Here is a 13,735-nt window from a genome sequence, read left to right on the forward strand (position 1 = left end):
CCCACCCCAGTTTGCATCTCATCTTCTCTACCTACCTAAGCAGGGTATTCATGCTGTCCCCCTGTCAGCCTCTCAACATTGAAACCAGAGCCTTAGTGCCAGTCTCCCGAGTAGCCGAAAGATAAATGACACAGTGTCAATAGCAGCCCATGTTTCCAGCACAGAACACAAATAACAGCAATCACACTTAATAGAGGACCAATTCCCAGCCACGTGCTGGTGCTAGTGCTCAAGCAATAGTCTGGTGATTCAGCCCCACCTCACAGCAGCCCCATGAGCTGCTAGGGTGCGGTTGGAGGGGGGGGGACTTTTGCTGTGTCTGGTTAATGGAGAGTGGACCAAGTGGCTGCCCAGGATCACGCTGCTATTCACATGCCAGGACTGGAGTTCTGATCCCAGGCTTCCACCCTAGGGCCTTGTTTTATTCACTCTGTGATACCAACCCATTACACTGTCCTTGTTGCACACCTCACTTGGGCACTGTGGAGATTATAACCCAGGCTTGGCCACACCCCAGAGGCTCTCCAGCTCTCTCAGTACATTTTAGATTGTTTCCCCAAAGTGACTAATGCCATTCCTCTAAGTATCTTTCTTGAAAAATAAATTAATAATAAATAAAAGTTGGGTGGAAGGTGGGGGAGTTACCAAACATTAGGAACCCCTGCTCGGGGCTCTGGCCATAGTGAGAATTTCTGGGGCCACGTGCTCTTTATGATGCCATGCGTCATCTGAAAGCAGCACAAGTTTGCTTTTCTGGTCTTACTAAGAAGCCACACAGTGAGGCTGAGAGATTTCCAGCCCGTCTTCCCCTGGGATGGATTCTGACAGTTCTGCTCTCAGCTGTTGAAGTGCTAATGAGAAACACTAATTGGACTTGGCCAGGGGCTGGGCCACATCCCTTGCTTGGAGTAGAAAGGACAGTGTCCCTTTCCCAGTGGTGGCCCTCCTCTCCTCCCTGCTCCCCCTCCCCCAGCCCTTTCTGGGCTTGAAGAAGCACATGAGAACATAGGGAAGTGAGAGGACTCCATGGGTGGAACTGGCCTTTGGGTGATCAAGATGGTCACTGACCTCTGGCCCAACCACTCCTGAGTACCATGACACAAAGCCAGCTCTACCTGTCACTCAGGACACCTTGTTCGCTCAGTCGGACATGCTATAAATAATCAGCAGGTTGCCCACGAGCCTAAGTAGGCCAGTCCCTTGGGCAGCTCCAGGAGAGGGTAGTCTCCACATGGGGAAAGCCCCAGCCACAGTGGGGCCTCTTCTCCCTCAGAGAAGAAGTCCAATGTTCTTAAGTCTCAGGGAGATCTGCGTCATGACCCTGCTGTAGCAGAAGGGAAGGGACTGAATTCTGCCTCTGACCACCATCACCACAGTGAGAATAACCTCTCCATCTTGCTTTCCCACAGGTGTCCTCTCTCTGCCTGCCTACTTCAGTCCCTACAATGGCGGGTCCCTGGGCCACGATGAGCGTGCGGATGCCTATGCTCAGCTGGAGTTGCGGACCCTGGAGCAATCTCTCCTGGCCACATGTGTGGGCAGCATCTCGGAACTGAGTAAGTGTCACCTCCACATCCAGTCCCTGGGCTAGAGCAGGGGTCTCAGGGAGAAGATAGGGCAGAACTTGCAGCCTACATCCTGGCTGCCTGCTCTACATCTCAGGCCTTCTAAGAAAGCTGGATGCTTCTAGACTAACTGTGGCAGATTGGTGGCTCACAGACTGTAAGGCATGGTCAGTCACATGTTAATCTGATTTCTAGTTTCTTTTAAAAACTCAGCCAGCAGCACTCTTATCATGGTCCTGCCGGCAATGATGGATGGGTGGGAGGCAAGCTGCAGTGAGGTGCTCAGCATGCAGCCCCTACTGCCACAGACCTGAATATCTTCACATCACCTGCCAGCCCAGAGAGCTCAGACTTTCCAACCATTGCTCCTTCTCAAACCACACACACACACACACACACACACACACACACACACACACACACACACACACACACACACACAAACTAGTTATTGGTGGCTCACACCTGTGATCCTATCTATTCAAAAGGAAGAGATCTGAGGATCATGGTTCAAAGCAAGCCTGGGCTGGAAAGTCTATAAGATTCTTATCTCCAATTAACTACAAAACAAACAAACAAACAAAAAACTGAAGTGGAGCTGTGACTCAAAGTGGTAGAGTGCTAGCCCTGGGCAAAAACAAAAAAGCTCAGGGACAGCACCCAGGCTCTGAGTTCAAGCCCCAGGTCCAGCAATCTCCCACCCCCACCTCCCCCCCCAAAAAAACACAGCATCTGGCTGAAGCGGAGCAGGGGATACGTGGTGGTTCCTGCCCCCAGCCTCTAGGTGCCTTACAGGATCTCAGGGCCCGTAAAACAGAAATCCCACACCAAGTGTCCCCTCTCTTCATCCCAATTACTTAGGAAATAAAACATTATACTCTGGCTCCTGATTTCTCCTTGCTCTGTGGAGATGATGCCATTGATGAGGGGGAGGGGTGCTCTCAGAAGGGTCATAGCACCCCACATAGAGACAAGGGAGGTTCACTCTGCTCCAGCTTTCCCCATCTGGGAGTCTGTCATTTTCTGGAATCTGAACAGTGAGTGCTAAGCCACTCGGTTCCTTCCAGATGCAACTTCCTCCTTCTATTCTGTTCCCCTCTCCCAAGACAGGAAATGAAGGTGCCTGGTTCAAGGTCACAGGGACTTCCAGCTCTGTCTTTTGACAGCAGATAGACAGAGCACAGGGCTGCCTGGGTCTCCTGCTCCCCAAGGCCCTGCACAGGGGAAGTGGGCTCCAGTGTGTGGCTTGATCTCTTTTCTAACAAATGCCTCCTGGCTAGGGGGCTATCTTGGGGCCAGGCCATGTTTCCTGAGCACAGTGAGAGTCCTTGGGGCTCCATTCATTGAAGAGCGCCTTCATTTTACTTTACTGTTGAATTTCAATGGAGCACTTAGTGTGCTCAAGGCACCGTGAAGCACCTACTCTATATCCCACTCAGTTCTCAGAATACACCCTAGAGACTTAGAAAAGGAAAGGAATTCATTCTCCCAGCTCAACACTGCCAACAAGGAGAGCAGGGCTCACTTCTGATGGCTCTGCTATTGTGGGCTTCCTATGTGGCCAGCAGCTCAGCCTCAGCTTCTTGGACCGGTGGGGATCAAGATTGAACTCTGATTCTTTGCCCTTGCTCCCATTGCAGTCCAAGCCAGTCCCCTATGTAGGGGGCCTGCAGGGGAAGGGCTTGCCATCATTCCCTCCATATTGTTCTAGAACCACCTTGAGTTTGAGTTTGCCTCTTTTACCTCCCCCATGTTAGCAACCTTGCCCATGCCCAGGACATTTAAAACATAAATTGGACAGTGCCACTCATCTGCTCAAGTCCATGCTGTCCACACTGATGGCTTCCCAGTGCCCACAGCAAAACACCACCTCCTCACTGTGGTTGGAGACCTGCTTTGCAATCTGGCTTCATCACCTACCCCATTCTTCTCTTACTTTTTGGGGGGCGGGATGAGAGGATGGGATGAGGGGGTCAATCATGGGCTTGAACTTTGGGCCTGGGCACTCTTTTCCTCAAGGCTAGTCTCTACCACTTTGAGCCACAGCACCACTTCCAGTTTTCTGGTGATTAGTTGAAGATAAGAGTTTCAGGGACTTCCCTACATGGGCTGGCTTTAAACTGTGATCCTCAGATCTCAGCCTTCTGAGTATCTAGGGTTACAGGCCTGAGCCACTAGCACCCTACTTATTTTTACTTTAACTTAGTTTAATTGCTGGTATTGGTGCTTAAGCTCAGGGCCTGTGTTCTCTCTGAACTTGTGCTCTATCTAACTCCAGTTGCAGACTCTTCTCTTAATAGCTGTATTCCAGCCACAAGGCCATCTTCCTAGCCAAGGCTGCCCTGGGTTTTTTTGTGTTGTTTTGTTTTTTGTTTTTTTGTTTTTATTTTGTCGGTCATAGGGCTTGAACTCTGGGTCTGAGCGCTGTCCCTGCGCTCTTCAGCTCAAGGCTAGCGCTCTACCACTTGAGCTACCGCGCCTTCCGGTTTTCTGGTGGTTTATTGGAGATAAGAGTTTCACAGACTTTCCTGCCCGGGCTGGCTTTGAACCGCGATCCTCAGATCTCAGCCTCCTGAGTAGCTAGGATGACAGGCGTGAGCCACCGGCGCCCGGCTGCCCCTGGTCTTTGTACCAGATGCTCTCTCTAACATTTTTTTCACCACTGCCCAAGCACATTAACCCTTTACTCTTTTAAGCCTCCATCTAAATGACTCTATATCCTACAGGCCTTTCAAAACCCTTCATTCCTCTATCTCCTCCCCATGGCATTGGCATGGCTATAGCTTTACTCAAAGCTCTGACCCCCACTTGAAAGATAAGTAAGTAAGTAAGATACTTACTTCTAAGTAAGATTGGTTACCTCTCTGTCCTCTGACGAGAACTTCAGCTTCATGAGGACAAAACCATGATCGCTTTAATTCACTGCTTTGTCCCAGGAGCATAAAACAGTCCCTACCACAGTGCATAGAACAGCATGCAGCGCTCACTATGTGTACACAAATGTGTGGGCACTTGCATGCGTGCACACCTGTGCATTAGAAGGAATGCATTTTCTATCCTACCCAAGGTATATCTCCTGAAATTCACCCAGGCTTGGTCTCATCCTGGCCCAGCCACTCATCAGGATCCAGAGAAGATCCCTAGATTCTTTCCAGGCAACAGAACAAGATAGGTCACACCCTGAGTTGCCCGCCCCTCCCCTGAAACCAGAGGTTTTTGCTAACCCAGTGTGGAGGAGGGAAGAGACAGAGGCAGAGGCAGATATTGTAATTTTTCTCTGAGACTAAAGAACTTAATGAGGCTAGTGATACTTGGCACCAGGCACCTTGGACCTAAAAGTTTACCCTAGGTTTTACATGCATTAGCTCTCTGCGCCCCGCCAAGACCAGCCTGCCCAGTAGGTTAAGCAGTTTCGTGGGGAGCTTAGATCCCTGTGTTCTGCTCTGTCCCTCTGTACCCATGAAAAAGTTAAAGGGAAGGAATAAGAAACAAACAAAACAAAACACTTATTTTTAAAGGCAGCCAGATGTGAGGGGCCTTATTTTGAAGACAGTGCTGCATTCCTGACTCTTGCCTGCTGTTTTTATTTGATGGCTCATAATGAGGGTTGGACAGACCAGAGTGAAACCTGCAAGCGCCTCTAATCAAGTCTTTCATGGTTAACAAGGAGTGAGGGCTTGTTTTCTTTCCTTGCCGGTGGGTGTTTCTGGGCTTCAGACCAAGGTTTCATTGAGCATGGGATCAATTGATTCTCAAGTATAAGAAAGTTCCAGAGGCTCTGGGCACCCACCTGTGCTGATCCAAGAGCAGGGCCCCGCCACAGCAGGGCTTTACTAACTGGCCACGTTTCAAGGCCAAGACTCTACTCTGTCACAGACTGAACATTATAGTAAAATACATGTAAAAGATAATAATAAAAAAAGACATGTAAAATGCAAGCTCAACTTCGTTTCCTTGGGGTTTGGACTGGGGCCTCACATTTTCTGGGCAAGCTCTCTACCACCTTTTGGTTTTAGTTTGTTTTCAGATAGGGTCTCAAGGTCTGTTTGTTGTTTTAATTTTTTATTGTTACTATAAAGATGATATACAAAGGGTTACAGTTACATAAGTCAGGTAAAGAGTATATTTTTTGTGGACAGTGTCACCCTTTTCCTCTGTTCCCCCCCCCCTTTTGTTTTGTCTTTTAGTCAGTCATAGGGCTTGAACTCGGGGCCTGGGCATTGTCCCTGAGCTCTTGCTCTTTTTCCTCAAGGTTAGCACTCTACCACTTTGAGCCACAGCCCCAGTTCCAGTTTTTGAGTGGTTAATTGCAGATAAGAGTCTCACAGAGCCTTTTCTGTCAAGGCTAGCTTTGAACCACTATCCTTAGATCTCAGCCTCCTGAATAGCTAGAATTACGGCATGAGGCACTGGCATCTAGCTGTGTGTGTGTGTGTGTGTGTGTGTGTGTGTGTGTGTGTGTGTGTGTGTGTGTGTGTGTGAATATTTTATGTTTTCTGGAGGGGGGGTTGGATAATGACATTCCTTCCCTGTTTTTATTTAAAGTTATGTTTTCTGGATTAAAAAAATTATTATTATAAATGTGATATACATAGGGTTACAGTCACATAAGTCAGGTAAAGGGTACATTTCTTTTTGGACAATGTTCTCTCGTTCTCTCCCAGTTTTTCTTTCCTGTCTCCACCCATAAGTTGTGTAGTTCATTTTCAGCATAGTATCTAGTGAGTACCACTGCTGCATTTGTTCACCCTTTGTCCCTTCATTTCTACGGGGTCCCGTGTTTTTAGTTAGACTGGCCTTTAACTGCCATCCTCCGACCTCTACTCGCCAGGTAGCTCACCATTCCTGTCTTATTTTTAAACAGGTCTGGCTAACTTTTGCATGGCCTGCCTTGAAAATCCCCTATATCCACCTCTCAGGTGTCCAGGATTACTGACATGCACCAATATGCCTGTTACAATCTCAGTGTTATCTAAAACATAAAATGATTCTTAGAGTACATAGACAAAATTATTCTGTCAGATTGCTTTGAATGCCTTTTTTTAATTCACTCTCCGTTTCTGAAATTAACTTGTGAACCAGTAACAATATCTAGATCCATTCTTGTTCACAGACCACACTTTCAGTGGCATTGGTGAGATGGATCTGATTTTGTGTATGGAAGGCAGAGCCCAAGGTCAAATTCACAGGCTAGTTTGCAGATCAGACATCATTGGACTTCTGTGCACTATTTCCTTGTGTATAAAAATGGAAATACCTCTCTTCCAAGGTTAATGGTAAACGTTAAATGAGATTTTGCCTCTTTTATGTATGTCACAAAGCTTAAGAAATAGAAAGTCCCAGGAAGGAAAAATTCCCTTAAGAGAATATCCAGGGCTGGGAATGTGGCTTAGTGGTAGAGTTCTTGCCTAGAATTCATGAAGCCCTGGGTTCAATTCCCCAGTACCACATAAATAGAAAAAGCCAGAAGTGGTGCTGTGGCTCAGGTGGTAGAGTGCTAGCCTTGAGCAAGAAGCTCAGGGACAGTGCCTAGGCCCTGAGTTCAAGCCCCAGAAATAAGAGAAAGAGGGGAGGAGGGAGTATCCTAAGCAAGATCCTTTCTTTTGTCATAAATGGATTCTGGAGCAGTGTAAGCTTTTAGATAAGTTTGATCCAAGTTTTCCACAGATACATGTGGTCATGGAGAAAAGCTGCTGGTGAAGGACTAGACTAGGACTGGAAGAAGCCAGGGCCTCCCACTCCAGCTACCTCCATGGTTTACCTGACCCTTCTGGAACCGCTGCCCGCTCCTGGCTCCCAGTTCTTCTTTGGTTCTCTTGCCTGTATTCTGCTTGGAAATGTGCTGCCAACGGGTTCTTCACCAATAACAATAAAACAACAATAAAAATAATTAATGGTAATGACTTCTACCTTATTGAGGCCTTTGGAATGATATTTCAACAAGCTTCGTCTTTGATGTTATCGCAGGCGCTTTGATTTCTCCTCCTTGTGGTCCTATGTCCCGCCAAATGTTATGACATTCAGAGGTGGAGCAACAGGAGCCAGGTTTCAGCTTCCTGCCACCCAGCTTCACTGTGAGACTGGCTGTGGGAGGCAGGGCAGCCTGGCTGCGAGTTTCTGCTGCCCAGCAGCCTGAGGGCAAGGCTGGGATGTGTAGTGTTTCAGGATCCAGACTCCTCCTGTCCTGGGAAATGTGGGCAGCGTGTGATCCGAGGCACGGGTCCTGGAATTGCTGCTCAGCGCAAGTGTAGGATAGAGAAGAAATTGGAGAGTGTTAATAACGCCAGCCTTGTAGTCAAATGTCGCAAGTATTCATGCTGGGTCAAACATGGCATTACATGTCCCATGTTTATTATTTCTTTCAGTCCTCAGAATTGGGAGAGTGGGTGCTATCGTTTCCATTTTACAGATGAGGAAACTGAGTCTCGAGCAATTACATTAGAGCACGCAGGCTGGAAGTAGCCGAACCCTGATCTGAAGCCCCAATGCATAGTTCTGGAATCCATGCTCTAATTCAATTTCCTGACAATGTTCAAACTTGACTGGACATAAAAATCACAGAGGAACTTTCACAAACTGTAGGTGTTAGAGCGCTGCTCCCACCTGCTCTCCCCCCCCCCCCAAAAAAAACAACCTAATGAAATCAGTTTCTGGGCAGGAGCTGGTGTCAGGAACTCTGTCTCTTGGCCCTGGAGTTGACCACCAGACTAGGAGATCTTGGAAAGCTGGCCCACGGTGGGGAGGCGCCCCAAGTTCTCAGGCCTAGAAAGAAGGCAGAGGCGCCGCTTGTCCCGGAGCGGAGGTGCCTGCAGGTGCCCATCCTGTCTCAGCATTGTGGCTTCACACAATGATGGGATGTTTCCTGTCCCAGGTTGGTGGGATATTGAAAAGACATAGGAAAATAACACAGGATGTGGGGACTGAGGACCCTACAGACTGCAATCGGGCAGGATGCAGCCCAGATCACAGTGAAGTTCATGGGCTTTGGAGTAAACAAGAGTGGATTCAAATCAAATGGGAGGCATTCACCAGCTACACTACCTGTACAACCACAGTTCAGCATCGCCTCTGTGTGCACCGCAGTTTCCCTGCACCAGGAGAATGCAGGGTTCAGGGAAGGCTTCTTCATCAGTAAGCCTTCACTTCTTCTAAAACTGTGGGGAAATCTTAGCCAGGTGCTGGTGGCTCCTGCCCGTCATCCTAGCCACTCAGGAATCTGAGATCTGAGGGTTGTGGTTTGAAATCAGTCCCAGTAGCCAAATCTGAGACGCTTCTTTTCAATTAACCAGCATAAAGCCAGCAGTGGAGGTATGGCTCAAGTGGTAGAGCCCTAGCCATGGGAGAAAAAGCCAAGTGAGAGTTGCAAGACCCTGAGTTCAAGTCCCAGTACTGGCACTAAAAAAAAAAAAAAAAGGAGGGGGGGGTTGATAGAAATTATTCTTAACCCTCTCGCACTATGTGTAAGTATTTCTTAGGAATTCTATCATATTGCACATAGTGAGTGCTCAGTGACCCCCCATCTCTTGGGTGATAGAGGTCTGAGAGCTCTCCCTGTCTGCTGAAGTCCTGGGGCTTGACACAGAACAGTACAGGGGAGAATTGCCACAGAGCCTGGCTGATTTCTGTGGTCAAAGACCTGGGGAAAGGCCCCTGGGGTGGTGGAGAGAGTGGGGATGTTGAAAAAGAAACCACATTAGCATAAGTTGTAGAGGAAACCAGCCCTACCAAGGGTTTAATTCAGCTGTTACGGCAAGACTGGAAATGAAAGGGAAACCAAATTGCTATTGTGCATGGAGGTGACAGTTTCCACCTCCGCCCCTTTAACTCAGGGGTAAATAGTAATTACATGCAGAAGGAGAAGGAGCCAGTTCCTCCTTAGCCACAAGCAGCCCTGGGAGAATCTGAGCTGTGGACTCACAGTCTTGTCTTTGGTTTTCCTCCCATGCCCACTCCAGGTGACCTGGTCTCCAGAGCTATGCACCACATGCAAGGGCGCCACCCACTGTGTGCAGGTACCAGCCCTGCCCGCCAGGCCCGCCAGCCGCCGCAGCCCATCACCTGGTCCCCCGATGCTCTCCACACCCTCTACTACTTCCTGCGCTGTCCACAGATGGAGTCCATGGAGAACCCCAACTTGGACCCCCCAAGAATGACCCTGAACAATGAAAGGTAGGGATGAGCATTAACCAACAGACTGATGACTGACCGACAGGATGAGAGGAGCCCAGGAGGAGGCCTGTGATGGTGGCTTGCAAGTCCAGGTGGATGAAGTCCTGTCTGGTATAGAGGGTGATAGACATATATTGATTAACCCTGGCAGGTGTCGTGTGGGGTCACTAGGGCTTGGAAGTGATTATGAGAATCCACTGAGCTGGCGCTCTATAGGGAAGCACCAGGAACAGTGGTCGAGTGGTCACTGGGTGTCTGTCAGTGGCAGCTGTCACCTCTTCGGATGCTACTGCCACCAAAGATGTCACTGTGGTCATGGCTAGGGATCTGGGCCACTGTGGCTCTGCCTTCTTATTCTGGAGAACACGGGACCCTGGCATGTTTGTGACCTGCACCAAGTTACAGCTTGAATGGCCCCAAACTCGAGCCTGCTGGTCCCTCATCAGTGCCTTTCTATACGGTGCTAGTCCTTCCTAGCCAGGGACAGGATTACTAAGAACAAATGTACAAGTCACGTCCTGTCCAAGGGTGACCCAGTGAGGAGCTTGAGAACGGCACACATGAGGATACAGAGGCCTGTCCCAGGTGCTCAGAAACTCCAAATCTGCCCCGAATACCACAGGTGCTGGCATGAGTCTCACCTAAAGGCTACTGTCTGTGAACTCAAAAGCTAGGTGCTTTGGGGGAGTGAACCCATCAGGAGGAGGATGACCTGAGCCTTCACCGCCCATTGTCTTTGAGGATGACAGCAGCCCATTCCACAGCTCAGGTCCACTTTTCCAGGGCCTCGGAGAGCACAGAGCACATGGGTGCTTCCCATAGCCGTTCCTTATGAACAGGTGGCCCCAGAGCCAGGCAGCCTGGACGCAGAAATAGTGGTGACAATCTCCATCCTCGTGACCTTCGTGCAGAGTTCCAAACCTCCCTCGCTTGTCAAAATGGCAGCCGACACAAAGCAAATGGAAGCATTGCAGGGAGGCAGCCAATCGTGTGCCAGGCCCTGTGCTGAGCACTTCACAGGCTGCTCATCCCATTCACAACATTCCAGGAAAGAGCCCCTCTTTCAGATGGGCAAGTGGAGGCACAGAGAGACTCAGTAACTAGCCAGGGTCACACAAGCAGTGCTCTCCATAACCACTGTTCAACACTGTCTCTCACTGGGAGATATAAAGCAATAATGGCCTCTTGCGTATCCACGTGGTCTCAATGGTGACCATTACCACCGTAGTTATTACCACTAGTGTTATTACCACATCACATTATTTTATTCCTCTCAAGGTTGGAGGGCTAACTCCAAGCTGAGAAGGCCATGTGAGCCTGAACCAGAACAAGAAGACTTGCAGATGGGACCCCCAGCCAATTGGGAACACTGCCTGCGGTGGGAGGTGGAGTAGGGAGGTGGGCCTGCATCCCAGCTGGTTCTCCTTGATGGAGAAAGTGGTGCGGTTTCAGGAGCTGGCTGGAAAAGGAGAAGAGGGCAGGGCAGACAACTCAGAGGGAGGAATGGAGCAGAGGAGATCAACTCTGTTTTAGAACCTTCCCAGTTCCAACCCAGACCCAGGCACTCAAGCAAAGGTAGCTATGAGAAGAGGACTGCTGCCCTGGGCTGGACTGCTTGACCCCCAGGCTGTGATGTGGTGCTGGGCCTCTGGCTTGGGCTGTGGGGAGGTGGGAGGTCCCAGGGCTGACACTCTACCCTCAGCATCTGGTGTCTCTATGGCCAGACTTCCTTATCTCCATGTGGTTGTAGCAGCTGAGTCGGAACAGCCACATACACATGTGTTTGTGTTTAGATACCTAATTATCCAGAAACCACATTATCTACAGCACAAGTCTACTGGTAGCAAAGGTATTTTTCCATGAATCATTTCAAATGACTATTCAATTCATAGGAAGTTGGAACACCATTAGGAGGAGGAAAAAAAATACTAAAATTGTCTCATTTTAGAATGCTCTAAAAATACCTGAATGAGAAGGCAGCTCAGTTGATGGCCTGGCTCCTAGCTGCTGAAGCTAGGAGTTCTTCAAACTCCCTCTGACAGGGCAGGCCATGGAGAGGGGCCTGGGTACCATGCCCCTCTCGGTTGGCACCACAGTGCTCTCACCGGAGGACTGGGGAAAACCTTTCCTCCTGGAACAAAAGGAAACTGGAGAGCTGGGTGGTGTGGAACATGCCTGTAATCCCAACTACCTGGGACACCTCGATCAGAAAGATCCTGGTTGGAGACAAGCCTGGGCATGAAGTTAGGAGAGGTCCACATCCTAATCAATAAGCTGCGCATGGTGGTTCCTTTCTGTCATAGGAAGGCCACAGAAGGAGGATTACCCTCTGAGACCAGCCCTGGGAAAAATAAATGTGAGGTCTTACCTTCCAAATAGCTACAGCAAAACAGAGCTGGGGGGGGGGGGGCGGTGGCGGGGGCTGGCTTAAGACTCATGGAGAGACATTAGGTTCAGTCCCCATTGCCTAAAATGGAAAAAAGAAAAAAAGGGGAGGGGAGGAGCATAGAGTGTGCCAGAGCCTTGGGGTGACAGACCTTTGCTTTTATGAGCTTGGACCCCCCCCCACCCCCCATCTGCTTTGTTTCCTTGAAGCGCCTTCCTCTGTCCAACCTTAGAACACGAGACACTGACTCCACCAACCCAAACTGCACAGGCCGGTGATCCCAGGTGTGATGCAGGTGTCTGAGCCAGAGGCCTTCTGCACATTATAATGGCTGCCTGGATTTGTTTATGATCAAGCAACATCCCCTGTGCATCAGTTAGGAGCTGGGTTTGGCAGCCTAGCATGTCTCACAATGCTGTTCCAGTGTGCTTTTGTATCCCTGCTTAGGAGACACGTACCTGACTCACAACAAGGGTCTGTGTGTGGCCCCATCCCCGCTGATAAAGGAAGGCAGCCTGCCATCATCTCTTGTGTGTGAAGCACATTGTGATGTCCCTGCTACATTACTTGCCTCATCCCATTCCGTCCTGGTTGGGGTTTGTTTTGTTTTGTTTTGTTGCCAATCCTGGAGTCTAGATGTTGTTCCTGGGCTTCTTTTGCTCAAGGCTAGACCCCTACCACTTGAGCCGCAGCACCACTTTCCACTTCCTCTGAGTAGTTTATTGGAGATAAGAGCCTCAATGACTTTCCTGCCCCAGGCCGGCTTTGAGCCATGATCCTTAGGTCTCAGCCTCCTGAGTAGCTAGGATTACAGGCATGAGCCATTGGTGCCTGACTAGGCTCTTCCTTTTAAAGGGCATTTGTTTTCTTTCTTTCTCTTTTTGAGACAAGGCCTGACTGTGTAGGCCAGGTTGTCCTCAAATTCATGATCATCCTGCCTCAGCCTCCTGATTGTAGAGATTACAGGCTTGAACTTAAGGACATTTCTACCTATTTCTGCCCACCACACATCAGCAAGGGATGTGCAGCCATTACCCCTATCTTCCACCAGTAGATGTGGGATACTGGCTTCTGAATGGCTTGCAAGGATTCAAACTAAGTTTCTGATCTCCAGGCCCTTTCTTTTCATGATACCAGGATACCTCTCTTTTGACTGCTGACACCTACCCTTAAAGCTGTGAGACCGCGTAAGTGGACTCTAGCCTCTGAGGCCCCAACCCCATCTGCTTCTCTTCCTCTCTCCTGTCTTAGGAGTCTTTCTTGGGAAAGCTCTGCAGCTGGGCCTCCCTGTGCTTCCCAGGATGCCTTGCATGTCCCAGGATATTTTGCTCACTAGCGTCTCTACGTCTCTACCTGTGTCACAGGCACAGCACCAGCCAGTATTAGTCACAGTGTTGATCTGCAGGGTGTGTTATCACCCAAGATCAAGCCCAGAAAGGGAAAGAACCTCCTTCTAGGGATCTAGGGGTATTGGGTTCCCGCGTCTTCCCAAAGGTCTGGAGGAAGATGGACCCCACTAGGAGGCAGAGGCTGGGCCAGCTGGCATAGCAGCCAGGGCTGGGACACATCTTTGGTCACCACCCTCCTGAGGAATAAGGAGGACTGTGTAGACATG

The 13,735-nt window shown here is 49.5% G+C and overlaps 1 protein-coding gene across 1 annotated transcript in view; it reads left to right on the forward strand.

Moving 5' to 3' along the window:
• Abtb2 (ankyrin repeat and BTB domain containing 2) overlaps positions 1-13,735 on the forward strand; it is a 164,729-nt gene that overhangs the window by 115,079 nt on the left and 35,915 nt on the right. Inside the window, exons 2-3 of the mRNA XM_042691354.1 lie at positions 1,410-1,556; positions 9,521-9,734. Of these exons, the coding sequence (XP_042547288.1) occupies positions 1,410-1,556; positions 9,521-9,734 (361 nt within the window). The remainder of the gene's footprint in view (positions 1-1,409; positions 1,557-9,520; positions 9,735-13,735) is intronic.

Source organism: Dipodomys spectabilis, unplaced genomic scaffold, assembly GCF_019054845.1.
Source record: "Dipodomys spectabilis isolate Male_0828 unplaced genomic scaffold, ASM1905484v1 ptg000145l, whole genome shotgun sequence".
NCBI lineage: Eukaryota > Metazoa > Chordata > Mammalia > Rodentia > Heteromyidae > Dipodomys > Dipodomys spectabilis.